Consider the following 27,882-nt stretch of genomic DNA (forward strand, 5'->3'; position numbering starts at 1 on the left):
AAAAGTAAGATAGAGTCTCCATGCAGACTATTTTCAAATATCTGGTTGATAATCAAACTTAAATTACTGCAAGAAGAAATCTCAGAATTGTTATTAGTCAAAATTAAAAATGGCCACAAGAGTGGTTACTGAGAGACTGCAAATGGAAAAAAGCACTTATTTTTTAAAAATAAGGGAAAAATAACAAGGATGAAACAGCAAACAGATTTGTCAAGAAAAGGGGATCACAAAAAAGAACTTCCTATGCCACTACGGCTTTAGATAGAAGCAGTAGATTGAAATTGGATTCAAATCAATTTATATGTGCAGGCTAGAAACATTAAATGTTCACTAGGGAAAAGTCAGTGAAACTTGACTGTGACAAGATTTCTCTTTGGCTCAGTTTTATTTTGAATTTTCATATGATCTGGAAATTGAAATGAACAGTATGCTTATTAATTTTTTGGTAGCATGAAGTTGACAGATATGTCAGTATCTTAAAAAAATTAGTGTTGTATACAAATGGTCCAAAAATAGTTAGGATGCAGTTCATCAAGGTGCTGATTAGAAATGATGGCACAAATACAAACGACAATACCTGTTTTGGTGGAAGGCTTCTCAGGTCTATGGCAGAACTGCCTGAGTCATGTTAGACCATCAACCATCATATTGTGGTGTATAAAAAAGATACATTTCTGTTCTGTGCAGGTTTGTTAGGTCTCAGTTAGAATCCCATATTCTGTTATGCAAACCTTAGTGAAAGAGCAGTGGACTCTTTAGTGAGAGAGCAAAGAAGAGCATCAAACCATGTCTAGATGCCTAGATCACAGACCTAGAAAATAACTACACCAATATGGAAAGACCTGGGGTGAGTTGGAATGAATGAGAGAACTCTTGGGAGAATGTGGTAGCAGTCTTTAAGCATGCACTTCTGCAAAGTGGAATGAAGGAAATGGTTTCTGTAGTGAAAAGTCAAAAGAGAAATTGTGCTTCATTTGAAGAACAATAACAACCATAAAAAAAAAAAATCCAGATGAGCTATTAAGAAAACAGTAAATAACTTGGTATTTTAAGTAACCTATACCCACTAGGGGCGTGAAAACAGATTAGACAAAAGCTGAATTGGAAAGGGCATGAGGATAGTTTAATACTTCTAGAGGGCGTGGAATAGGAGATTTTTCATAGCTTCTTCTAGGTAATTTTTCATGTTTCTTTTCAAAATGTCTAATTTTCTATATAGGCGAGAGGACATGTCGGAGAATTTTATAGAAGAGCTAGATGCAGTGACAGACAGCAGTAATAGGGAAATGCAGTACTCAAAAGAATTGGTTATTGCAGGACCTAGAGTGTATATATTGAATAAGACATTATGGGGAGGGTGCAGTTTCCCTAGATTATCAATACATCTGTACCTGTGAAATGCTGAATACAAACCATGTTTCATCTGAAGGTAGTCCAGTAACATTCATCTGTGAAATGCCTGTAAAACATCCTCAGTTAGTAAAGAAGAGAATTAAGTTAAGCATTCAGTCATGAAAAGAAGATTGATCAAGAGGTACTGTGTAGTGTAATTTATTTTTGTATTTTCATGTATTGACATTGTCAAGCAAATTTTTTCTTTGATATATTTCATATTTTACTTCATTTTTAATTCTGTTCATTTGAAAGCATTAACTATGGATTTGATTCTTTGAACAGTCATAAAGCTTTAATAAAAGCTAAAAATGCTTTGCATCTCTAAGTTATGCAGTATTAACTTAACCTGAGACCTGGAATTGTTTTCGAAATGTGAACACCTTGTTGTTATAGAGTGAATCACTTAGGAAAAAATGTAACTCTGGTACAGAAGAGTATTTCCCCAAACATTAAAGTCAATTTTGGTCTACTAATGCACATGTAGTAAATTTCTCGTTGACAAAGAAAACTCATAGACTTAGTAATCAGTGAAAGCATCTCATTTTTGTACTAATATTTGAAAAAGGAGATAGGAAGAAAAGCAAAAGGGACAATGAAGGAGTTGATTGAGTATTAATTTATAGTTTCATGAATAAAGTAAGAGGTTTCAGCCCATACGGAGAGGCCTAAAATAATCTTTGAGCTCTGTTATTCACTTGGATTTCATGATGGGATATAGCAAGCATCAATTTAGTTTTATTGTGCAGATGGTGTATGTCTAGACTCTCATACTAAAAACTCTGGGGTTTTTCCTAGGTTTCAATCTGAGGCTTGTTCTTTGTGGTTGAAGAAAGAAACACTGTGAACTGGAGGAGGTTGTGGCTCTTAAGTGACTTGCCTGTATGCTGCGGGAACAGACATGATACTTATTTAGCACAAGTCCAGTAAGTGCTTGGCGAATCTGCTGCCCCTAAAACAGTATGGGGAAAAAAAAGTATACTTGAGAGTAATGATCAGCAAGACGGGCAGAGAGGACTCCTTGTCCCAAGAGGGGGGGGAGATACAGCAGAAGTATGCAATTTCTGTAGAGGTTAATACAACATTAAGAATACAAGTGTTGTTCACCCTCTGCCATCCTTCACTCAACATCGAGAATATGAGCACGACAGTGGTGCTAGTACTGATAATGGAGCTGTCAGAATGGATTCACCTTGAACTGCACATGCTCTCTGGAGATCATGAGTAGATTCCATGATAGCTGGCCTACGTGAAGTTCTCTCTTGCCATGATTTTCCTTCTAACAGCTGTTTTCAAGAGACTGTATGTATGGTCTTCAACCCACAAACAGCCATCACATGGGATGGCAATCCATGCACAGCTTTAGACTCAGACATTTATTTTATATATTTGACAAAGAACAGTTGTATGCTAAAAAGTTCTTGGTAAATGTTTGACTTGCCAACAAATTCCAGTGTAAAACTCAGATGAATTTAATCCATTCTTTCATACTTGTCTGGTTTTTTTTTGAACCTTTGTGTTGTTAGCTGTTGTATGAAACCCAGCAATTGGCTGATGATTTTAGCTTTTTTACAACCATCAAGTAAATAGTGACTTTAGCAAGCCCAGAAGATGATGTTCATGAACAATGTGTTGTTAAACCGTTATGATGATTTACCGAGACTGTTAAAGGAAAATTAATTAACTTGGTGTTAGAAGCTGAAATGTGAGATAGAGAGTCTTCCTTGTAGTTATTGATGGTGGCACATATTGTTTGAGTTTTCTAAGAAGGAGCGTTAAAATCTTGTGCTGGTTAGGAGTATTAAATTCCTGGCATTGTGTGAATGTTTTTCAGACACTCCCTTGTAAGTATTTAGGGTTATTGAAGTTTAACTAGACTCAGAATGCAATTGGTGGAAACTAGCTCACAAATCATGCTTCATAAGCATTATTTTCATATCTTTTCCTTCAGAAAAAAACCAAGAGGGGTACAAACTGGAATACAAGACATTCCTTTTAAATACAAGAGGGAAAAATCCCAAGCGTTTGAGAGTGATCAAACACTAGTATTGGTGGTGACAAAGAGGTTCCGGAGTCTTCTTCCCCAAAGAGAGTCGGAAACTGACTGGACACAGCCTGATCAACATAGTGTAGTTGATTCTGCTTTAAGCAGAGTTTTTGGACTAGGCAATCTCCAGAGGCCCCTTCCAATCTCAGTTATGATATGATCCTGTGATTCTATATTTGATGAAATGAGTTTGTGTCTTTGAAGAAGTCTAAGTATTTGATACCTACTCGTACTAGTTTCTTTCAACCTAATGATTTTTCTTTTTTGTTATTTTATTGGATATACTGTATTGGTTGACTGTCTCATTCTGAAAAAAACAGACAAAACTAGTAATTTTAATGTTTATGAAGAAAGGAGGAAATCCATTAAAAGCATAAATATGAAGTTTTTTGTTACCATGTGTATGAGCGCCATGCTTCACATGTTATAACTACAAATTACATTATAGTAGCCCTTGACTTTTGGCAAGGTTGGGATAAAGCACATGTATGAAAATTTAGAGTGGAATTTTACTTAGATATATTTATCCTGTTTTTGGAAAATACCCTGGGTAAAGGTGCTAGAGGATATAGATGAACTCTAAAGGTCTTATGATTTACAGAAAGAAAATCCTCTGAAGGAGGGAAATGCAAACAAGTATTTAATACTGCATCACAAGAATTTCAGTTATATTTAGATGCCAAGGAGAGTGATGAGTAGGAGAATTAAACTACAGTGGACCACCCTGAAGTGGTTTTGAAGCACCTTGCCCCAGAGCAACCCTTTGAACAAGCCAACATTAAAAAAGGAAAAGAATTTTTTTTTAATCCTTTGCCCTTTATGTTCTGTGGGCTGTGAGTTCCTTGGTACTATTAAAAGATGCATCAGATAATCTCACATCTGGATTGTGTCTGTGGCTTTACTCAAATTCCTTGTAGTTATATGACAAGAACATTGAAATATGCAGATGTAAAGAATATATCAGTATGCCTTGGCTTTACCTTGTGATATTTTCTATTGTTTGAAATATTCATATGCTTGAAATGTAATTTTCTCATCAGGTAGTGCTGTAGAATGTCCTAGCTAATCCCCTTCAGAGATTCCCCTTCAGCTAGTCCCCTTTGGCACTCATCTTTAGCAATGGTCTTAGTATGTTTAGTAATGCTGTAATTTTAATTCCAGTTCAGTACTATTATAGTGGCAGACATAGTGTGCAGTAGGTGCTGTGTAGATAGTTGGCTGTGTAGGATATATAGCAGTCAGGATTAAATAGCGATAAAGGAGTCACTGAGCTGCACTAATAAACCCGCCATGATTACAGTCTGTGGCGATGCACAGGCAGAGATTAGAAGATGTGTGCTGATGAATAGACCATAGACTTTCTGCTTATGGTATTTTTCTTTGTGTGAGGTAAGTGAAGAGAAAATGGTGGTGTAAGAGTATGGTCCTAAATTACATGAAATATGTAATGAAGGCAGTATAATTGAGGAAGTTGAATTAAACATTCCTTCAGTTTTGTGAGGTCACCTCTTGTTTTTAGTTCTGTTCATCAATATTTTCCTCATTTCAATATTTTATAGTAATCTTACTGTTTCATGGTTGTCAATAAAAACACTTTGCTTTACTGTTCAAATAAACTAAAATTTAATCACTTGAAGTGTCATGCTGTGTCTAATTTCAGAAGAAATATGGAATGCAATTTGCTCTTCATTGTTGGACTTTTTTTGTGCTTGCTTTTCTCAAATTCTAATTTTTGTTTTTGCTGTAATCTCAGTTTTGTGATCACTTGTATGAACAAAGACACAACGTTGTTCTAAAAGATTTGTAGGTCTGATTTCTCATTTTTAGCATATACAATATCGCATAGTTTGCACATATTAGTATTCTTTTGTGCATCATATAATATATTTTATTCAAGGAATTCAGAGTCCTCCAGTCAAGCTTTCAACCAAACCATTTTGTCCCTTTAATAGTAATTTTTTCAAATAAATTAAAGTGAGATACAGTAAATGGCTAAACAGAAAAAATTATATAGTAAAACCAGGAATAGAAATCGCATTGTAAGCAAAATTTATCCTTTTATGTGTACAGTATCTTTGGTCTTTATTTCCTTCATGATAGTATATAGAACTTCTAGTAGCAATTGAAGTTTATCAGGTTAAACTCCTCTGGTTTACTTTACAGCAGCTTCAGAATTGCCACAGGTGTTTCTTAAATTTAGGATCAGGTTCAATTTGTTTTAGAATAAGATGTATCATTGGTTCCTTGACTGCATAGCTGTTCTTGTCTCAGGATCTGTTGGCCCCTTTTCTGCAGTGCTGTAACTTCAGGCAGGTGTCTTTATGCTGTAGCTGTGACCAGATGTAAGCACAAAGAGCTTGGCAAGGCTTTCACTCCTCCTCTTTGTCACACTATTGCTCTTTTTGCAAGGCCAATACATTACTGGCCCCTCTCAGCTGTCCAGAAGCCACAAGATTTCCTCTTGGTAAAACTCTCAACCAAGTACTGCTCATCTGTTATAAAGAGGCCCCATTTGGAGAAGGAAAGCTGTCATTTTATGTCTTATGTCATTATATTTGGTTTTTATTACCAAATATCCACCACTTCTTGTTTCTTGTTTTCTTTTTTTACCAGAGTAGCCTTTTAAACATTTTAGTGTGAACTTTTTTCCTGTGTCATGGGAAGAATAAATCTTAAGTTTCTCATTATAGAAATTGTTAGAATTCTTTGATGAGTCTTGTAAAAAATATTCCTGAATATTTTTAAAAGATTGACTTTTTTCCATATGGTTTGTTTCATGAGCATATGGGTCTGCTTTGTGGTTTTGGAAGATACAATGATCCAGATTTTTTTTTTTTTTTGCATGTCCTAGAGTCAAATATTGGGATTTTACAAAATTCTTTAATTACATATTGCAGAGTAGAAATTTGCATTCCACACATTCACTTCACTTACTAATTTATTCTTAATACTTTATTATTTTGTACTGGTGTCATTTGCAGCTTTTTCCTGTGTCCACCCCAATATTTCTGGTTTTGCGAATAAGCCAGTAAATGATTTATTAACTCATTAGGGTGCACAGTGGGTATGTGCATACATACTTGCACATCCTTACCCCATTCCACATGCACAGTATGTGGAAAAAATCAAGAGAGAGAAAGAGTCAAATCACTGATTCTTTTTCATTACTGAGCCTTCCTTTTTTTATTTTTTCAACAAGATGTGAATTTCTATCCTAGGAACATAGTGAAAGACAGGTAGGTGCAGTGGCTTAGCACATTCTGCCCTCCCACCTTGGGCAAGTCAGTTAAAGCTGTGTTGAGTGAATGTATGTTAATTCCTGGGCTTTCTCTGCCGTTCAGGGTGAGGATTAAGTGGGTTTAGAATAATATTCAGAGCAGCCAGTTTACTGAGCTGGGAACAGCCTAAGGCTAACTAATAAGAGGAAAAAAAGCCTGAACTCAGAACCCAAATGTCTGTGGACTCACCCTTTCTGGAGTCTATTTTTTTTTTTAATGTGGGCTCCAGTCAGGTGCCTTTGTCTTCTTAAGATCTAAAACCTAGAGGAATTTTTTAAAGCTAGGCACTTTTAAAACATTTTTGTTTCAAACAAGGAGGAGTTCTTCTAATTACTCAATTTATCTCATGGTTCAAACATTCACTTGGCAATGGGGGAACTAAATTTAGTTCTTTGTAAGCCTACTGTTTCAAACTAAAAGTGTGGTCCTCTCAGAGAAACCTATCCATCCTTGGCAGAATGCTGTAGAATAGATTGGTGCATTACTGTTCATGGCTATTGATGAAACTGCTCTGCCATGTGAGAAAGCCAAGCCAAAGAGGGTGTGCCTGAAAAGGTGCAAGATGCTGTGACACAGTGCTTAGCACTTCCAGCTCTGAGCAGGGAGGCTGAAGTGCCTTAATCCTCTTTCCAAGAGTGACTTGAGGATAAAATACAAAAGTACCTATGTCATGTCCCTTGCCTTGTTATTTTCTCCATATTCCATTTTATCCCTTTTCACTATGGTGCCTGACAGCCTATAACTCCCAGTAGCCAATATTAAACTGGCTCACATAAAGCTACAAATGACTCACCCATGTAAGGAATATTTTTCCAATAATGCATAAAATAAAACATAGACTGTGTCCAGTGCATCAAGTGCAATTAAATAACTCCTGTATGAGGTGGTGCTTAGTACAGTAAGGGGATACATGTGTGAATAGATTCCATAAGGCAAGAACAAGCTGTTGGTGTCTCCTACCAGGCAGACCAGTGAGATCCACAACAATTCATTCTTAAAATTCCAGAAGGAATGAATTTCTGATGTCTCTGGAAAGGATACAATATCATTGTGTGGCTCAGATCCCTAATGTGTCTTTCTTAATTAAAACTCATTCATTTTAGGAATTAAATATAGCTCTCAAATTGTGCCAGCCAGGCTGGTGTACATACATGTAGTCACATTGTGAAGGCTATACTAATACACAGCTTCATCATTCCAGATTGTAGCTGTAGCCAGCCTTGGTATTTACATATACTTTTATGTCTGAAACAACATGTTAGATGTTTATGTATGTTTTTCTTTTTGCTATTAGCATAAAAAAAATCAGAAATATGGACCTTCCATCTCTTCTGATTTCCTTTTATTGCATCTTATGCAACATAATCATGCTGGAAACTGCAGCTGCTCTATGTTTTCAGAGATGTATATCTTTCTAAGGATATATATTATACTTACCTTATTTTTGATATAGAAACTATTTTTCAATCTGGTCCTTGGTACATTTCATTTGAATAATTTGAATAATCCTGGAAGTCTTTTAAAAGTCTGAAATTTTAATAAGCCTAATGGAAAATCATGTTAACCTAAGAAGTGAGTGTCCTTAGTTAAAGAAGTTAGAATTTTTAAATATTTGTCATTCAATCTAAGTTCTGATTTTTTGTTTCAAAAAATATGATCAGTTCTTTTCTCAATGTTTTTTTAAAAGGAACTCTCTATCTGAATTAACCTAATGAATAAGTAGTTTTCTCCTAACTGCCTGGAAGAAGCAAATAAAGCGCTTGACTCTGTCACTGCCTAGTGATTCAGTAGCTGTGATTCCACATAACTGAGAGTAATATAGTGTCCTCTAAAACAAACAATGTCACCATTAATTCATCAGAAACACAGCTGTGAACTTTGGTTATTCTTTTTTACCAAAGCAACTGGGCAAAAACATTCCAATGTGCAGTAAAGAAAGTTCCAAGCAACTGGGGTGCACAGTGCTTTGTGTTTAAGCCATTGACCTTGTAATGTGATCACACAGACTTTTTGTAAATTAATCTTTCAGATCTTATGAGTGACATGTGAACTTTGACTTTATGGGCAAAAGACAGACTCCAGCTTCAGCAGAGTCACCTGTATCCCAAATGCATGATAAATTTACATAACTTTCTTTTGAAAAACATGAGCCTCTCGGTGCTTTCATGTCTTTTACTAGGGGAAGTATTATACTGTTTTTTTCCTTTTTGTACTGTGGTGTACATCATTGAGTATAAATGGGATTGTCAAAAGCTTAATTTAAAAATATATTTTTTATCCTATTGCAAGTATACATTTCAAACTGCAAAATATAAACTTTTCTCTGAGTTACATGCAACTGTATCATTTTACATTTTTGTAATTTGTTTGTTGTTTCTAGAATTGTTTTAATTTCTCTAAAAGCAAAATTTCTTAGCATCAATATTTACTCAGCTGTTTTGAATTGCCTTTTACGTATGAGCACATTCTGCACAAAATGGTTGAAAAATTCAAACACTAAAATATTCTTCTATCATCAAAACTTTTTTTTTTAAACCACGAGTCTTTTTACTATAAAGCCTTCTACATGAGTGTAACTATTTTTTCTCCCTGGTGCAGGAAAGCTGGTATGCTTATGCTTAGAATACGCTGTTTGGTCTGTCTGATTTCCTGTACCTCTGTCACTTGGCTTGTGGCCTGCTCCTTGGTGATGAGGAGGAAGTACAGGAACCTGCCCAATATGATTGTGTGACCTGTTGAATGCTGTTGTTGCTTCTAGTTACAGACACACAGCCTTCTCTTATCTACCAGGCATGGATTTGCCAGGAAAAGTGAGTGGAGACAAGGAGAAATGTACTGCAGTGATGTGTGTGTACCTTCTGGTCTATGGCTCCCATTGTCAAATCAACTGACTGCCTCTCCAAACTGAGTGAAGGCTTTCTTGCTTTTTATCTGTATGCAGATACCTGTGCTTCTGATTACATGAACCAGGAAAATAACAATAAGGAGCTGCAACACTTGGAATGCATGGGCTTTTTCAGTTGTCCTTGCCACAAGACATAGGGAAGAAAACAAACAAAGATGCTGAAAGTGGTTTTTATAGCTAAGGCCTAGGGAATTGAAAACTATTACAGTTAGTGGCAGAAAGTAGCTGAGGTTTTCTCTCATTGCCTCAGAAGAAAAATAGAGGGGTTTGTTCTCTTACCTGTTCTTAAAATGTTTATGCTGTTTCTAGTTTGGCAAAGACATAAAATACATGGGTTTTTGGTTATAATAAAATATTAAATTTATCATGCCAGCAGGTACATACCTGTACTTTTGCACATTTACTTTGCTAGACAAGCCTGAGAAAAAGTGTGTTTTAATAAATAATCAAAATGGAAGTTTACTTAAACAACTAGACTTTCTGTGCAGTGCCTTCTGTAGTTAGGAAAAAAAAAGTTATAATTTTGCTTTTTTATGTGTCTTCATAAAAACAGCTGCCAAACATCAAGTGGCAAAAATAGATTAGCACTCATATTATCTTAGTCTCAGCTTTTTTAATGTTATTGTTATGTGGTAAATAAGAATTTTCTGGTAATATATATATGAATGTTTCGAGCTTTAACTCCTACTATTGTAGTTACTGAAAGATTTTGTGCCCCACCCCCTATCCAAAATCAAGAACGGGTGCAGGAAGGCTTGAAACTCCAAATAAAATGTTTTGCCTGGGGCAATATTGTTCATCACATTCTTCCTAAAGGCTTTTGGGTTTTCCTTTTGAATGGAAATACAAGAGCCAGATGCAGTTACCTCATTTCAAAATACCCTTCCATTCTTCAGTAAAGAAAAAGCTTCTTATTATTCTCTTCCTTTCTAAAAAATGTTATTTCAGCGCTCCATAAAATATATGCCCACATTGACAAACACAGCTACAACCTGATGTTCCCTGTAGAAACTTTGCACTTGCCTTATGGCAACAGCCCCCACCAAAAGAACTGATGAAGCATTTTGTTTCTCTGGCCTCTCACAAGCAGAGACAGAGATGTGGCACAACTATCCATACCCTTAATCATTTATCTGTGCTTATGTACCGGGATCTTTCCCTTAAAGACAATGATAGTTTCATAGATTTTAGATGGGATCTTCCTTTATGGGAGTAATTATCCATGCCATGAATTGAAAAGTACAGAAACATTTCAGAAGCAGTGAATGGGTACTTGATATTTTCTTTTTTTAAAGACACTTCATAGTCCTGAGACTGTGAGATAGGATTCCATATTTGCAATTCACAGAGCTACAAAGATTGACAACTTCTCTTCTTTATTCCTATAAGTTGTGTAATTTTTGGTACTGTTAATGTTCTAGATTTTAGCAGTGTAACTAGTGTGATACATTATGGATCTTGTTATTTAAAGGTAGATAATAGATTTGCAATTCTATATTTCAACATATTTCTTCACCACAAGTTTCTGAAAAGTAGTATATTGCTTTTTCTGTGACTTGCCAAATTTATTTTTTAATATTGATTTCTACTTCTTCCCATTTATTCTCTTTTGGTTGAGTAGCCTTTTAAATGTTTTGTCAGAAAGGCTTCAGTTTTAAAAAGCAATTAGTAAGCAAAATCTTAACTGTTCTGTCCTTAAATTTTAGCTGGGTTGAATTACAGTTCCCAGTGCTGGTGTCTCTCTGCTTCCTGTGAGGACCTTGGGGAACTACAGCTGACATTAGCACTTGGCTAGGGCTCTTGATTTAGGTGGCGTTAATGTGAAGCAAAGAGAGGATGTCAAAAACTCTATAAGAAAACCACATTCATAAAAGAGAATTTGATCAACCTTAAGTTGAATAACTGAGATTGTACCCTACCTATATTCCTTCACTGGAGAACTCTGTGGGTTTCTCTATCTCCTTATTCTACACATAGCAACCTTCCTTCAAATAATTCTTCTGCTGTCAGAAGAGAATATTTACGCCTTCAAAATACGTCCTGCAGGTCACACTTACCATATACATTATCATGTTACTTAGAAAAAGTCAGTATGTAGAGGTGCCTGTTGCTGTTGATGCACAAAGCCAACCAGTTAAGAGTCACTTTAAAAGATATCCCTGAATAGTATCAGAAAATTGAGTCTGAAGCTTCTGTCTGTGGTTACTTTAGATGAGTCTTTATGGCCTGCTGCTCGTTGGGCCAGTCCTTTCCATATTTTGTAAGACTAAAGTACTCTTAATTGCATAGGTCATCTAGTTCATGTGTTTGTGACTTCTCTGTTTTCACAGAATTACAGATCGACAGAATGGTTGGGTTGGAAGGGATTTGAACCTCATCTAGTTCCATTTGCCCTGCCATGGCTAGGGATACCTCCACTAGACCAGGCTGCTCAGAGCCTCATCTAACTTGGCCTTGAACACTTCTGTTCTTAAACATTTTGTGTTCCTCCAGTAGATTATAGACCTGTAAGCATTCTTAAAATCTCTGGATAGTTCAGTGCAGTTTAAAAGATGCTGTATGTGAGGGTGATCCCATTATGCTACACTATTCCTCGGAAAAAAATATTAAGCCAATATGACCAAAAAAAAGAGAATAAGAAGAAATGAGGTTTTGTAACAGAAAACAGCTGCAACCACATCAAGGCATTTTTGTCTACTCTAGTGGCTTTACTGAAAATTAAAGCCACAACTTAATATTCAAGGAAGAGATTTCTATGGAATGAAATCTGTTAAATGCTTAATAACAAACAGTTAAAAACACAAAATGGGATATTTAGGAAACTGGTTTTGAATGCTAAATAGTCTAGATTGCAGAAGTTCTGCTTCTTCAGGAGAGGCTAGAAAATGAGAGGCTTATTCTGAGTAATGGATTGTAAATACGATTTCAGGAATTTGTGTCTTATGTTTTCACACACCGTCAGTGTGTTTAGTTAAAACCAGCTTGCTTCAAATATAAGAACTCTTGAAACTGTATGAAATCAAGTGCTTTAAAAACAGGGAGCTATCCATTTGTTGAGAAAGGTTATAGAAATAAAAATTTTTAAAGTGGCTCATATATGGAAAAATACTTGGACTTTTTTCTATCTGCAAACACAGTAGATTAGAAGAGATAAGTTTTGAACTAATCTTCAGTTAAAGAACTGAATTCCTGCAAAACATCTGTTGACAACCTTGGAGTAGATGGATTTTCAAATTCAAAGTGATTTAAATCAGACACTTTTCTCATAGTTCAGTGTTTAAATGAAGGGGAATTTACATCATTATTTATGCAGCTTTAAAAATTCTTAAACTTTGAAATTACATTCTCTAAGGAACACTCAACTCTTATTGTTTAGTGACTAGTAGGATATCCAGTTAAACAGGCTCTTCACATCAAGTCAGTATCTCTTTGCCCTAGTCAGGAAAATATACTCTGTGCACATTTAATTACGCGATTTAATATATATTTATTTAGAATTTTAGTTCTTATCTTCAGTTAAAGATGCTGAATAAAATTGCTTCCTTCCTTAAATCCTGTTTACTTGAAATTTGTGCCCTGCTGCTAATGATGGAAACTGGAGTAAAATTGAATAGCAGAACAATGTTGAAACTTCACAAAAGAAAATTTTTATTATACAATATATACAAAAGTAAAATGTGCTATACAACTGGTGTTTGGACCTTAGGGAAAATGGTACAATATAACATCATGCATAAGTCTTATATTAACTCCAAAATTACAGAAAAAGCCATCATACTAATGGAAATACATATTTTGATGAGTTATATTTAATATTTTAATTGTTTAGGTTGAATCCAATACTGCTTAGGGTCTAAATGTTAAAAATACCCTATCGGTTCAGATAATGAAAATGGAGCTTCAAAGTCATATGTACTTAATTGAGGAAAATGATGATGCAGAGTAATTTTCAGTTACTTGAAAAATGCTTATTTTTTATTACAAGGTGTGCTTGATAGAAATGTTACAGACTTTAGGCCTGCATGACATTTGCAGGTTCTGTTTCCTAAAGTTACCTTCCTAAAACTTGGTGGGGACATACTAATTTAGATTTTAGTGCCCATGGGTGAGAACCTGGTAATATGTAAGCACATAGAAAACGTTATGCAACCTGTAGATCAAAAGCTACCATGAAATGAAGCTAAAATTGAAAATTAGGGTAAAAATTAAAACTTGTAGCAATTCAGAAATACAGCTTTTTGGGTCTTTAAAAATGATGGAAACATTTTCATAGGGTTCTAAGAAATAATTCCTGCTTACAAACCTCTTAATTATACCCTCCTATAGTACCATGAAATCTCCGCAGCTGTAAGCAATGTCGCTTGGTGTCTATAGTGTCAAATGAAAAAGAAATTATTGCAAAAGATCTTCGTGCTTCCTTTTTTTTTTTTTTCCCTCCAACTTCTGTTACCTCTAGCAGCCAGTTGCTTTCTCTTTCTAAAGTTTACAGTGTGGCATAGCTGATGAAACACACTTTTCCTTTATTGGCACGCTCAAGCCACAAGCAATTGACTTGATATTTTTGAGAAAGGCAAAATTTAAACAAGTGTCACACCTCTTTGTAATGACTAAAATAGGCATGTTTATGACAAGTTCTTGGAGGCAAAACTGATTTAATTGTTTTTACCTCTATAACCTATGGGCTACCTTTAAAAAACTGCTGCAACTATCGTGGCTTGTCTCCACAGTTTTCACCTACTTTGCTACTCTAAATAAGATCAAAATTCTATGAACTCATGTCTCCTTTTGATTTCTGTTAAAATTTCTCTTTGTCAGAGAAAAAAGGGAAAAATTCTAGTTTTTTTTTTTATTTTCAATTTCCTAATGAAGTTCATTTTCTCTTCTGAAATTCTGAATTTTTTTTTTAATGGAGGTTTTATTTTATTACACAAGGCATTTTATTCCAACGTATAATCACTTTGTTGTTGAGGTTCTGGTGGCTCATAATGTTACAAGTTGAATTTTCTTTTCAGACAGTGATGTTACCGGATGCCAAATAATCTCCTCTTCTTTTTATCTGGTGCTTCTGTTTTTTGCCAAGATACTTCTGTCCTTTCTGTGTTTTGGCTCTTAGCAGCAGTAGCTACCAAAAATTGACTAGTAGACCTGTTTCTTTTGCCCTTACACAGACAGAAACAGTGGAAAAAATAAGAGAAGGGAAAATTTAACTAACAGAAGTAAATACAGCAGAAGGAGGGAAAAACAGAAGCAGGAGATTTTCTCCTATGGCTTAGGAATGCTGCTCATTCTTGAAGATGTATGTCATTACTGAAACACTACAGAAGTCCCCAAGCCCACTAGACATAAGCACAGAACTACCAGATGGTAAATCATGATTGTAAGGAGCTCTTAATTTCTGAATCCATGATTCAGCTTTCAGTCTCAATTTTTAACACCCTCAAAACCATGCACATTACTGGCCTCTCCAAAACCATGCTCATTGAGTTGTGAACATGTTTCTGGTCTACTCCCTTTAATATTTTCTGCCATTACATTCTGAACTAACCCCTCTGAAGCAGCTGTACAGAGGAAAGATTAACTTTTTTCTTTTACATTAATTGAGCTTTTTCTTTTAACACAGTGTTTATAAAACAAACAAGCAACTACTAGAAGCAGTAAAGTGACTTATGCTGAACACTTAATTTCTTTGTGAAAGCAGATGTGTGGGTCTCTGTACTGGGTTTGGCTGGGATGTTAATGTTTTCTCAGCAGCCTACAGGGTGCTGTGTGTTGGATTTGTGACCAAGAAGTGCTGATAACTCACCTATGTTTTAGCTATTGCTGAACAGCCTTTGCACAGCATCAGGGCCTTCTGTGGTTCTCTGTCTGCCCTCCCAGTGAGTAGTCTGGTGATGTGCAGCAGGCTGGGATCAAGACAATGACCCAAACTAACCAAAAAGACATTCCATGCTAATGCATATAATCTTATGCACAGTAACAAAAAGGGAAAAGAGAAGGTTCTACAAAGTTAACAATTTTTTGGCTGGGTGTTGGTCTACCCATGGGAGATGCTGAGTGATTGCCTTTGTATTGCTTGTTTTGTTATTATTCTCTCTCTTTGCTTATTAAACAGTTTTTAATCTCGATCCACAAGTTTTATTGCTTTTATTCTTCCTTTAGTCTTTTTGCTCTTTTGTCCTCTTACCCTTCGCCACTGGGAAGTAAGCAAGCCTCTCGGTGGTGCTTAGTTACCTGCTGGAGTTAATCTACAGTGGGCATATTACATTAATTTAAATCAGTTTACAAGTTATGGACACCAAACTGACTCCTGTGGTGCAAAAGAACATGTCTGGAAATTATAAGAAGCTTTTCCACAATGACATGATGTGTGTGATTTGTATGCAGCGTATTAATAATATTTCACAGTTGCACTGACCAGTACTGTTTGTAGACAAATACATGATGCTTGGTGTGATGCAGAAAAGTGAGACCTTGGAGCCCATGGTCCACATTGAGTTATGTGGACATAGAAGGCAAGGACTAGGAAAATTGCCTTTTCAAAGCAGAATAGAGCTGTTTGAGAAACTGTCAATAAGTTATTGAATAACTAAAACTTACAAAACTTCCCTGGGCTGATCTGTCAAAAATCTGAACTTTATCTCAATAGATCAGTATTCTCTTAAAATGGAGTCATTTTATCAGGAAGAAAGCAGTTACCTCAGAATTGGCTGTTGCAGTCTCACACACTAGTAAAAATGTCAGCAAATTAGGCATCAAAATAAATTATTTCAAACAAATACACTATCATGTGAACTATTGAGTGCAGCACTTTCAGACTAAGGGACAAAATTTCCATGCTTATAGATGTGCCAGCTACATGAGTCCTTAAACATCCTTCTGACTTAGTAGTGCTTGCGCATTTACTGTGTGTCATTTTTTTTTGATTATTTACTATAATTAGAAATAATCCTGACATGTTAGCTTTCTCTCCGTGGTAAAATCTGATATGGGCGTTCAGTGATAGTCTGGTTTTGTTACTGTACAGATGTAGAAAGAAAGCCTAAAGATTTGAACTTGAAAACTTGTAGTCACAGCAGGGCTATCCACAGCAAATGACAAGTTTGCATTCCTACCACATGCAGTAAGGTTTTCTCTATAGACTCCTGTCACGGAGGAATTCAGCAAGGAACAAGAAATCTTCAGTCAGAGGAGGGCCACAAGTGTGTGAAAAGCTAACCACACATAAACAGTAAAGGTCATTAGCAGGCTCCTAAACTCCTGGCTAGGAATTAGTTTTTTGGATCATTAACGGTAAAAAGCCTAGGAAATGAATAGGACTCAGTGTCCTATTAAAAATTAGCCAGAACAATTAAAAGGTTTTCTAGTTTTTAATGGAAACCAGACCTGATACCTCATTTTCCCTTGTCTAGTGGGCTGTTTCTGCATTTTGAATGACACTCATTTTATGTCCTTGTGTTTTTAAAAAAATGTCTTGAAGTATTTATCCTGTATAGGAGTTGTAAATTATTTACAATAAGGGGAATGAAAGCTTGGGAGATGTAGAATCGAGTGTCTCCCTGAGCCTGTGTTTCTGATTCCAAGTCATGGCTCTGAACTGTTACAGTTGGTTGTGACTGGATTTTTTCTGATGTGTGCAAATACATACTCTGCAGACTCCTAATACAGTTGTTGTATTATGCAATTCCATGAGTTCAAATGCTCATTTGGTTGCAAATGCACAGCCTTTTTTGCTGTGAGATGTCTTTCCCAAAGGTGTTTCCCTAAACTCTGTTTCCTGATTTTAACAGCAGCCTTTCTGCTTTCATTTCAATGTAAATTCCTGGCTGCTGAGTGGATGACTGGTGGCTATCTTCTCCACTGTGTATTTTTTCCTTAAGCCTACAGTCATCTCTTAAGTTTGGCAAAAGAAAATAACAGTGTGCCTTTAGTATTTTAAAATGTCATTTTTGGAGAGGTTTATTAAATACTTTCTGTATCTTTACATGCATGTCTTACAAAAAAGCCAAAGGGAGAAAAAGAGAAAGAGTGAGAAAGAAAAAGGAAGGAACAAAGAAATGTTTTACACTGTCTGCTTTGGCTGTAGGCCTGCCACTTTGGAGAAAAACAAGCGCACTAGTTCCCAAACTTTTTAACTCCAAAGTTATTATATTAATTTCCCTCCCCATATGCCTTAGGCTCTAAATCTTACCTCTCTGGTAATAATCAAGATAATCTATGAATACAAGCCATATGATTTTCCTGAAAGATAAAAAAAAGAAGAAAAAAAAATTGGATGAGGGAAAATGGACTGCAGATAAATGGGATGGGGATGGGGGAAATAAAAGGACGAAAGAAAGGCAGGACAAGATGATCTTCCTCCCAATGCTAATTTTGTACTGATCATTCACTTGCTTCATATACATAATTCCTTTCTGCAGTGAATTGTCCTCTCATTAACATAAAATTAGCTCCAAATGATCTTGGCCAGGAGGTTTGAAATATGTTAGTATAGAACCACACACTGAAAACCATATGGGAACCCATGTGGGTTTCCAGATGTGAGCATCTTCTGTGTTACAAATATAGTAATGTTTACACAGTATAATCTGCTCTGTGGAAATACTCTCGATGCAGCTGTGCTTCCAGTAGTGGTCTCTTATGCTATGCTCTTCCTGTGTGGATGCTCTTGCTTCTTACAGTGAGTCCATTCTGATAATCACTGCTTGGAAATAAATGTTACACTGCAATTAAAATACTTTTTCAAGAAATTGAAGGACTTCAGCATGGGCTAGTAGTTTAGATCAAAAGTGAAAATTTGAAACATTTCATGTTTCATTTTTGATTCATCATAGTGTTTTGCTACTAATTTTTTCCCCTGAGTTATTTTTCATCAGTGAGTACTTTCTACACTAGGATTAAAATTTAGAAGACTAAGTAAAGTTTGAAGATGTTGTAATATTTTGCATGTTTTCTATGTAAGCACTTAAGCTTGAGGTTTGATTTCAGTTAATATTATCAAAAATACATAAATTGATACCAAGATTACTTGAAATCTCAATATAATTCCCTGATGATGTGTTCATTTAAATAAAGATCTGTACCCATAATAGTAGCCTGTTGATGCTCTTTTTCTTTCTCTCTTTTTTTTTTTTTTCTTTTTTTGCATGTGTAAAAGCCCTTAACATCTTGATTTCTTTAATGCAGTTGCAGTTTTATGTGCAAGAAAGAAACTTGGAGTATCTTTGGAAAGGAAATCGATGTCTGCAGGAAAAGACTATTGGGTTAAATAACTCTATAGAGCTGAGCTTGTGCACATCAGTTAGTGCCTGAACTGTACAGGATTTTGTCTGTAGCAGTGATTATTAGCTATTTATAATGTTTGAATATGTAAGTACAGAATGGTGACTGAAGGTAACTTAAAATGTCATTCTTGTTCACTTTTTAGTGTCATCTTGTAATTTTAATAGCCACAAGTTTTTCAAAGAAATATTCTTTCCTTCCTGACTGGAAACTGTCCTCACTGATGAACATGAGTAATCAGTTTTGAGGTGAAATCCACACACCCTGTGGTACCTTGGCTGTAGCCAAGTCATGTCATATATATCAAACAGGGTAGTATGACTCCTGTAGTTGGATCAGAGACCTTCAGGGAAAAAAATATCAGCTAAACATCTGATATTGTTCTCACCTCTGAAATGACAGTATCTCCATCCTCTAGCACAATGTAAAGTAAATTCGTGGTAGAAGTCATTACACAATGAATAAAATTTTTGTTTTACATAAATCACTGTAGCTTAAGGGCTCATTAATGTGTCAGGTGATCCTTTGTGTCTTGGAGGTTGTGTAAAACTGAGATTTTGATTGTAGTAAGCATTTTTCTCTATTAAATGTTGCATAGTGTTTCCAACATTTTAAATACATATTATGATATCTTCTAAGCTCCTATTTCATGGGCAAATATATTACACATATCTAAAAATAGTCCTGTCCTTACCATTATAATCTTTAAATTGCCAGGGAAAATTGTGCTACTTTGTTTTTAGGAGCATTAAGGATTGTAAAAGCTGGAAGTAACTCCCTATTGCTAACCTCTTTAAGCAAAATATCCTTTGCTGTTCTTCACCATAACCAACTAATATCAGTCATTACCTTTAACATCAAAATTAAGAAATGCCTTGTGTGATAAAAATGATGGGAGTGTGCCAGTCTCTGAATAGGAAATTAACTGAAAAGATACATCAGTGAGCTATGCAAGCAGTGGCAGCTTGAAGGAAGCACTAAAACTGTCCTACAGAAGACAGAGCTTTCTTCTGTCACTTGCCGTGGGTCGTGCTTGCCATGGTAGGTAAGTGATGTGCTTTGTGTCACATGGTTGAGAGAGAGACTATGTGGCATTTCCAGCATGAGAGGCTGGGAATATTTCAGTCAGCGTGTGACAGTCTTTGTGGGCTGGTGCTGTCCAAAACCATTTCTAACCCCAGCTGCATTGCCCCAACAGTGCTTTAGGAATGTGCTATTTTGCTTTCAAAAACTAAAATCTTAGAGTGTCTGTGTGTGTGTGTCTGTAGGTATTTATAGCAAACCAATAAATATGAAAAAGTGCATGCTCTGGTAATTAAAAACCAGTCAGATCTCATGGAAGACTATGCAAAATCAAAGGCCTCTCAGTGCCTTGTGGACATCAGGCTTCTTTCCTAACTTTCATCACAGAATCTATCTAGAACCTACTGAGGATGCTGCATAAATTTTGTGATTATGGAAATGTATATTTAATTCAGTTTGAATTGAAAGACATTGATATTTGTTTAAGGATTCTGCCAGTGTATCTCTCAAGCTGTTTTATGGCACTGCTTTTCATTAATTATATTTTGACAGAAGAAATTCTCGCCTTTTTTTTTTCAGACTGAAGAACAAATGAGCCTCTCTGAAGAGCAGCTTAAGACCCTTCTGGAAGAATGTATGCAGCCTCAGAGAACAATAAGTAACGTTACCATGCCACAGTCTCAGGAATCTCTTTCTTTTGGATTAAGTCCCCCTTGTTACACAAGTCAAGACTCCACTCTTCACTCCACATCTAGTCTTTCCAAAATGTTAGTTGAAGACCATATTGTAGGGATGTTAATGGCTCAGGAAAAGGCTGGACTCGAAGACAAAAGCTTATGTGTTAATGCAGAGAGCAAAATCCCTGGCTACTATACCAGCAAAGCATTGGCTGGTAGTCACTTATCAAAGGATTCACTGGCCCAAACAGAGGAACCTGATGACCTAGAAGGTTTACAGAAGATGGAAGATAAGAGTATTACTGAAGGTTACTTTATGTCAAGAGCACTCAACACAAAAAGATTGAAGAAACCTTCTTTCTTGGGTGAACCATTATATTGCATCAGCAGGAACAATGAGCCATGCACAGAGGCTGACATTCTCAGCATACCACTGCAAACCAAAGGAGGTGAGACTCTTAACAACCCTTTAGAATAGGCTTTTGATTATAATGAAAAAACCTAAGCAGGTTCTCACCAAAGGTATGCACCAATACACACTGATTATTACGGTGGGACAAGAATGTTCTTTTAGAAAACATAAAACTGTGCCAAAAGTAATACGCACAAAATAACAGAATGTTTATTAAAATTCTTACCCTGAAATAATTGACTAGGATTTTTATGAAATATATCACTGATGTTGATAAATTCTGTCAGCTGGAAAACAGTGTTGAAAACACATATGGATTACCTTTTTCGTAGTAGAAAGTCATGTTCATTGTTCTGTGGAGAGCAAATATTCTCACAGTAGCTGGTACAAAAATCCACACGAAAATCCAAGTGGTTCATGAAAGTTTTTAATAAGGTAAACTTGGTCATATAGAAACAAACATGACCTGGCTGTATGAAAGATAATAAACTGCTTTTAGGGAGTTCAAATTTACACACATAAGATAACAAAATTAATAATACTGAACAATTACTTTTAGTTTGGGAAAAGAAAGAATAGACTTTAACCAGCAAAAAAAAAAACCAAAAAATAACCAACTCTCTGTCTGGTATTATAAAACAATTGTGGAAATGTCTCTTGTTTTTCTATGTTCTTTACTCATATGTAATTACATAGTGATATTGTAATCTAAATCTATATTTAGATTTTTAACCTAGGACTAATTCTCTTCCTGGAAGGCCCAGTGTTCAAATAAGCCAGATTTTATGCAGATAAACATTTTATTTTTTTCATAAAAGTTTTGACAGTATGAAATTTGTGATTCTAGTAGAAATCAATACATTTTGCTATGTTTATTGATTGGTCTTTGTTACACTGGTTATCTGTTCTGGATTTAAAGAAACTGTTTTTTCACAAACATCAGTAATTAAGAAGAACATTCTAATATCCCTCTACTATGTTAATTTCATAATTGTAATCACAACACTTTCTTTGATTGTTTGTACTTAATCTTTCTACAATGATGGGAATTTTAATATTTTTCAAAGTGATTCTGCCTGTCAGAATGCAGGAGTCTTGGTATTGCTGATTTTACACTGCCGGACAAAGTTGATATCCGTACTTACCTGTGCTACTTTCCCCTTAGGAGATTTAAGTGCTGCTTCTACATTAAGAAAATAGAAATAGTACCCGTAGAAAAGGTTGGGTGGTTTTGGTTTGGCTTTTTTTTCCTGGCAGGTTATTTATCAGCTACCTTCACAAGCTGTCTTTGCTCTTCATGTAGATGCAGGCATGAGAGGAGCAGGCAAGGGCAGAGAGTGCTCTGCCCAGAGGAGAGCAGGGTGGCAGCGGTGCTCATGGGGAGCACCACAGAGATCACCTCTGCAGGGGCAGCCTGGTCTCATGCAGGAGTGCCATGATTACACACTGCACCACCAGGCCTCTTTGGCAGCCAACAGTGAGGAAAACTCAGTAACTTGCTGCCTCCCCTTGAGTTAAAATTCTCCTTTAGTCCAAAGAGAGGTAGCATGGCCAGACCCAAGTGTGACTCAGCCCCAGCTACCAGCTCCCATTATGAGTGCGTTTTAAGAGGGAATGTGTTAAATCAAGGAAAGCACCATGCACTGTGACCATTGGGTAGTGAAGTGAGCAGGTAACTATAGTCACTGTGAGGTAATTTTATTGCACAAGAGAGGAAGGAGATTTTCAATATTAAGTGGATTTCCATATGGGACATCTCATTGTAGAAGTCTACAAGGTGAATGTGTTAACATTTATCACATAATAATTTAATATCTTTGAGTCAAAATCATGTGTGTCATACTCTGAAATACCCTGTAATGGGGTATTTCGATTACCTGTTTTCACTAGAGACTGAAACAGATGATGAGTAATGTTTAATCCTGTAGAGTTCAAATCTGTATGGTTAATAAGCATCCTGGTTTTATGATGTTTTTGCATACAAATTCTTTTTTTGAGAGGGGAAGAAGTATTCTGAATTTTCAGTCCCTGTTTTTTTTTTTTCATTTTTTACTTAAGCTAATTAATTTGTTTCCTACAAAGGTGACTCAGTTCTGTCTGAAGCAATTGGTTCTGGACATAGGCCAAAGGGTGTGTTATTTATTGAATTTGTAAACTTGCTTAACGTATTCTGTAGACAATTTGCTTGTTAGTTCAGACGTGATTAAATGTGCTAATTGTATTGAGAAAGAGAGATCCCAGTGCAATCCAGTTTAAGGCAAATACATCTGCAGATGAAGGTATGAGAAGTGTCAGGTGTTATTTTAATTTGTAAGAGATATTTGCATAGTTGCATTTTGTTATTTTCTTTATTCTAAAGGACATTTAAATATGTATGCATAATCTTCTGTAAGTAGTTTGATTTTTTTGCCCACTGTACATACAGTTTAAATTCTTTGTTGTGCTGGCTAAGCAAATAAAATAGTGTGAAACTGGTGTAGCACAATTTCAGTTTTGCATTCCTTAAGGTACTGTAGTCTGTGATATAGATTTACTGTAATACATTAAATTAGATATATTTTCAGGAAAGTGTAATTATTAGCATAATGCATATACATGTATATATATGAAGGAAACTCTCATGTGCCTTCAAAGATAAGTGATGCCTACTTCTTGAAAGAAGCACTAATCTATACTCAGCTCGTATGTATGTAAGCATAGATGATGTTTACTGAGGTAAACAGAATCTAGACATGCCCACGTGCAGATATGAAAAGGCTGTTATTTCTCACAGTTGCATGAGCCAGTAAATTGTTATTTCCAGCTCTACTTTGAGGGATATATTAAGTTTTAAGTAGAATGAACCATTTTTATATTTTGCTCTTGAAAATAATGTTGTTGTTACAGCAGCTCAGCACCCTTTCCTTTTCTCTTTTTCAGATCATATGAACATTGAAATTTGAGGGGAGAGTGACTATACGCTTCTCTGCACAACTGTTTTCTGAAAGTGTAGCTAAATCTCTGTCAGTGATATTGCACTGATACAGTATCATACCAAGCAACCTGATGGGAATAAATTATTATAATTGAAAATGTTCCATGAGTTGATTTTTTTCTTTAGATATAATTATTATTGTCATTGTAATATATTGTTGCATTTTGGTTTCAAAACAAACTCTTGCATTTCATTAAATTTCCTGGGAGTGTTCTGTCTTATAAAGAAATGTACACAGATATTGTGTAGCTGTGTGTGTGATAAGACATATATGTGTTTGTTAAAAAATAAAAACAAAACCAAAAAGCCAACCAAAACTTGTATTTACTGATGGGGCTTTATTAGAGAGGGTGTGAAATGTATATAATAATTTCATTTTTCTTCACACACACACAGAGTCTAGCTTTTTCATAAAGTTAGCTAAATCATGTCTTGTGTTCTCTCACTGCAGTTTGCTGGAGCTTGTAGCCTGTCTGAGTCAGAGTTCTGACTCAGTGAAGCATCCCATTACTGAGTTTTTTGCCCCGGGGCTGTCTGTTGGCTGGACCCCTGGTTTGCCTGAAGGCTGGAATTGCACAAGTGCTCTGCTGGATCAGAAGATCAGCACTAGTCTGCTCAGGTCTGCCTGATTCTTGTCTGGGAAAACTGCTAACCACACAGCAAACATTCATGTCTTCGAGTTAAGAAATGCAGTTAAATGAAGAAGGATGCAGCCCCTGGTGAAGGCTTGGAGGCAGTAAAAGTGGAGGCAGTCAGAAGTTTGCCCCGGCAGCTACTGGGTTGTGAAACCGTGTAGTGATGGGGGAAGGGTAATGCAGCTGGTTTGGGTTTGAGAGAATACTAACGATTCATTACAGGTTTTTGATTGTCTAGTCTTTAACTAGTATTTTTTCCTGATTTTTGGCTTATTTACTCAGCTGATGGTCGGTTTCCCATTTCATGTGCTCCAATGTCAGTATAAGAAAACATTATTAAAAAAACATGGTTAATTTTTAAAAGTTTTTTGGGTGGGGAGAGATACTCTAGCAAAGAAGACTCAACAGATTTTCCCATTGACAAGCTCTCGTGTGACTTCTTGACCTAAAAGGACAAATTGTTTCTCAGATCCTATACCTATAGTCCTTTAACATTCACCACAAAAAAATGTATGGATAGTACATTAACTATACATGGGCTGTTATTGCATAGGGTTTACTTGATCTAATATGAATGTTTAAATAAATGCACATATTGGCCCAGATTTTAATCCAATTTACAGACTTGCCAGTAGGATTGGATGCACACTTCTGGGGAAGCTGTAATTGTGTGGATATAACAGAGATCAGTATGTAATCAATTTGCTTTCAGTTAAAAATCTGAATGGAACATAATATTTGCAACAAGCCTTTGCTATTTCTTTTTTTACTTTTTGATATTTTTACTTGTTCTCCAACAGCAATAACAAACCTTTGCATGGTGGATATTCTGCATAGGATTGCTGTAAGCACATTTCATGGAACTTTTCAAATCTCACCTGCATGTATTTCTTACCATAAAAATACTAAGTCTCTGTCATAATTTTTTTAGCATAAATATAATTAAAGCGATACTGACAAGTGTTTTTAAGAGTATTTTCTGTACCTGTGTGATATTCATTCAGAACTGTCTGCTGGCTCTAATCTTTCCATAGTCCAGTTATTTTCACATGGAACTTGTGTTTTATAAAGACCTTCTCAAAAACAGTGTTTCAAGTGCTTGGGCAGTTTCCGAAGAAATCTAAATTCTGTTTAAAGATTGTATGTATAATATCTAGAGAACATTAAGAAAAATACAAAATAATTCCTTATTTTCTTTTTTTATTTTCTTATCTTGAATCTCTTGCTGCTATAAAAAAGCTTTTGCTAGCACCCTTAAGGAAGGGTAACTGTTGCTAACAAAGATCTACAACATTCCTGAAGCCACACATCTTTTTATTTGCATCTGGTATTTCAGGGGTAAGCAGTTTGGATGGATATTGGCTTGAAATGTGTATTCCAACAGGAGGTCTGTAACCTAACTTTTAGTGGTGGGAAGTGCTGAGCACCCTGCACCAGTTGAAGTCACTCCAAGCCAGAGGGACCTAGCACTCATGGCTTGCTATTCCAGAGGTGTGTTGGGTCAGTACCCAAAGATCAGAGACTATAAAAGATTAGTGACCTAAGATTTATCTGTGCTTGGTTTCTACTGCATTATATGAAAAGGTTTTTTTGGAATATTTTATTTCTTGCTTGATGTTACAGGTGAAGTATCAATTCAACCCCTCCTTTCTTTTTGTATTCTGTTTTAAGTAAAACTGTTGGAAAAAAAATTATTTGGAAAAATATGGTACTGGTGAGAGGTAGACAATAACAGAGATATTATATGAAATATAGTGACAAGGTCATTTGCTAAAACATCACCAATACCAGAGTAAAAAGAAAGTTGAGCCCAAGAGGATCCATGGGTTTTTCTTTGTTTTTCCAGTGACTCTGTGTTGTGACCTGCAATAACCCCTCCACTGGGGCCGCCACTTGAATTCCAGCTGCAATGGAATGTGGCAGCTTCTCCTCAGGGAGTGATGCAGCAGTGATGATTAAGATATTTAAATTAATTTTCTTTTGCAGCCTAACTTGGGATTTAGAATCAGGTTTTTTGAAATACATAGCTTCATTCAACATAAGTTGTATTTGGCAAAAAATTCTGGTAACTAACTTCTTTAATGTCCTCTCTAGCTCCTTTAATCCAAAACATAGCAGAGCACAGGACACTGATTTTTAAAGTTATCCTTCTAATTTTTTGGGCTTTGAGGTGTTTGAGGAGCAAGAAGTTTCACGTGTACATGTAAATTTATGCTGTTTGCTCTCCTTATCTTTTTTCACACAGTGATTTTACAGCACAGATAGATGCTTTGTTCCAAAAACTTAATTGGTGAAGGCAACACAGCCACGAAGAAAAGATCCTGGTGTGATTCATCTAATTGCTGAGCAATACAGGACCAAATCATTCTGTCTTTGTCACTGAGACCCCTCAGTGACACACATGCAGTGCTGGTGTTTGTGGTGGCCAGTGCTCAACTGTTGATACTGATTTTCTTCAGTGGGTATGTTTTGATGCTGTCATGGTTTGCTCTCCTAAATGGCAAACTGCATCTTTTTTTTTCTTCTGAAAGTGGAAAATTAAGGCGGTTCAATCAATTTCATTTACATTATGTATGTATATTTATATATATATATATGTATGTATAAATTGTATGTATGTATTAATTGAATATGTAATATAGAAAATATACTTTGCATTTGAGTGGGATATTTTAAAGGATTACAGCGCTGATTTCAGTGTACTGTAATGGTGTCAGAAGTTCACTCCAGCTTTACAGTTATTGTGCAGACTTAGAGTGGTTGAGGAATTTTCATTTCAAAGAGTAGTGACAAAATATATATCCTGATTAAAAAAAAAAGTAAAACAGTTTCGTGAATCTGGACAACAATAAAATGAGTGAAATTATTCTTTTATGTCCAGAATTCAAGTTTAAATTAAAGTAGTTCTACCAAAGGGTGAAAAAATTTCAGTTTTGTCATAAAAAAAAAGAAAAGAGGAAAACACCCCACAAAAATGCTGGGCCTAATGCCCTTTTCCAAGACACGTGGGCTGGTGTCTGCTTAGTGGAGCTGTGGTGCATGCTTTCCTTCTCACTTCCCCAGCAGAGCTCCTGCAGAGCCAGCGGGCATGCTGAGCACAGAGGGAAAACAGACTGTGCAAAAATTATCTGCTGCACAGATCAGAGAGGAAAGGGCTGCTTGAACATGTCATCAGAATAACAAGGACTAGTCTAGAAATGTGAAAAAGTATGCCAGTGAATTCAAGTGCTGAAAGGGTGTCTTTTTATCTTCATATCAGG

The 27,882-nt window shown here is 35.8% G+C and overlaps 1 protein-coding gene across 1 annotated transcript in view; it reads left to right on the forward strand.

Annotated features, from left to right (window-relative positions):
- The window catches only part of FSIP1 (fibrous sheath interacting protein 1), a 67,085-nt gene extending 42,643 nt beyond the window's left edge, over window positions 1–24,442 (forward strand). Inside the window, exons 11-12 of the mRNA XM_059474666.1 lie at window positions 20,504–21,050; window positions 23,933–24,442. Coding sequence (XP_059330649.1) covers window positions 20,504–21,050; window positions 23,933–23,955 — 570 coding nt within the window. The 3' untranslated portion in view covers window positions 23,956–24,442. The remainder of the gene's footprint in view (window positions 1–20,503; window positions 21,051–23,932) is intronic.
- Window positions 24,443–27,882: the final 3,440 nt, after the last annotated feature.

The sequence above is a fragment of the Ammospiza nelsoni genome, chromosome 6 (assembly GCF_027579445.1).
Source record: "Ammospiza nelsoni isolate bAmmNel1 chromosome 6, bAmmNel1.pri, whole genome shotgun sequence".
NCBI lineage: Eukaryota > Metazoa > Chordata > Aves > Passeriformes > Passerellidae > Ammospiza > Ammospiza nelsoni.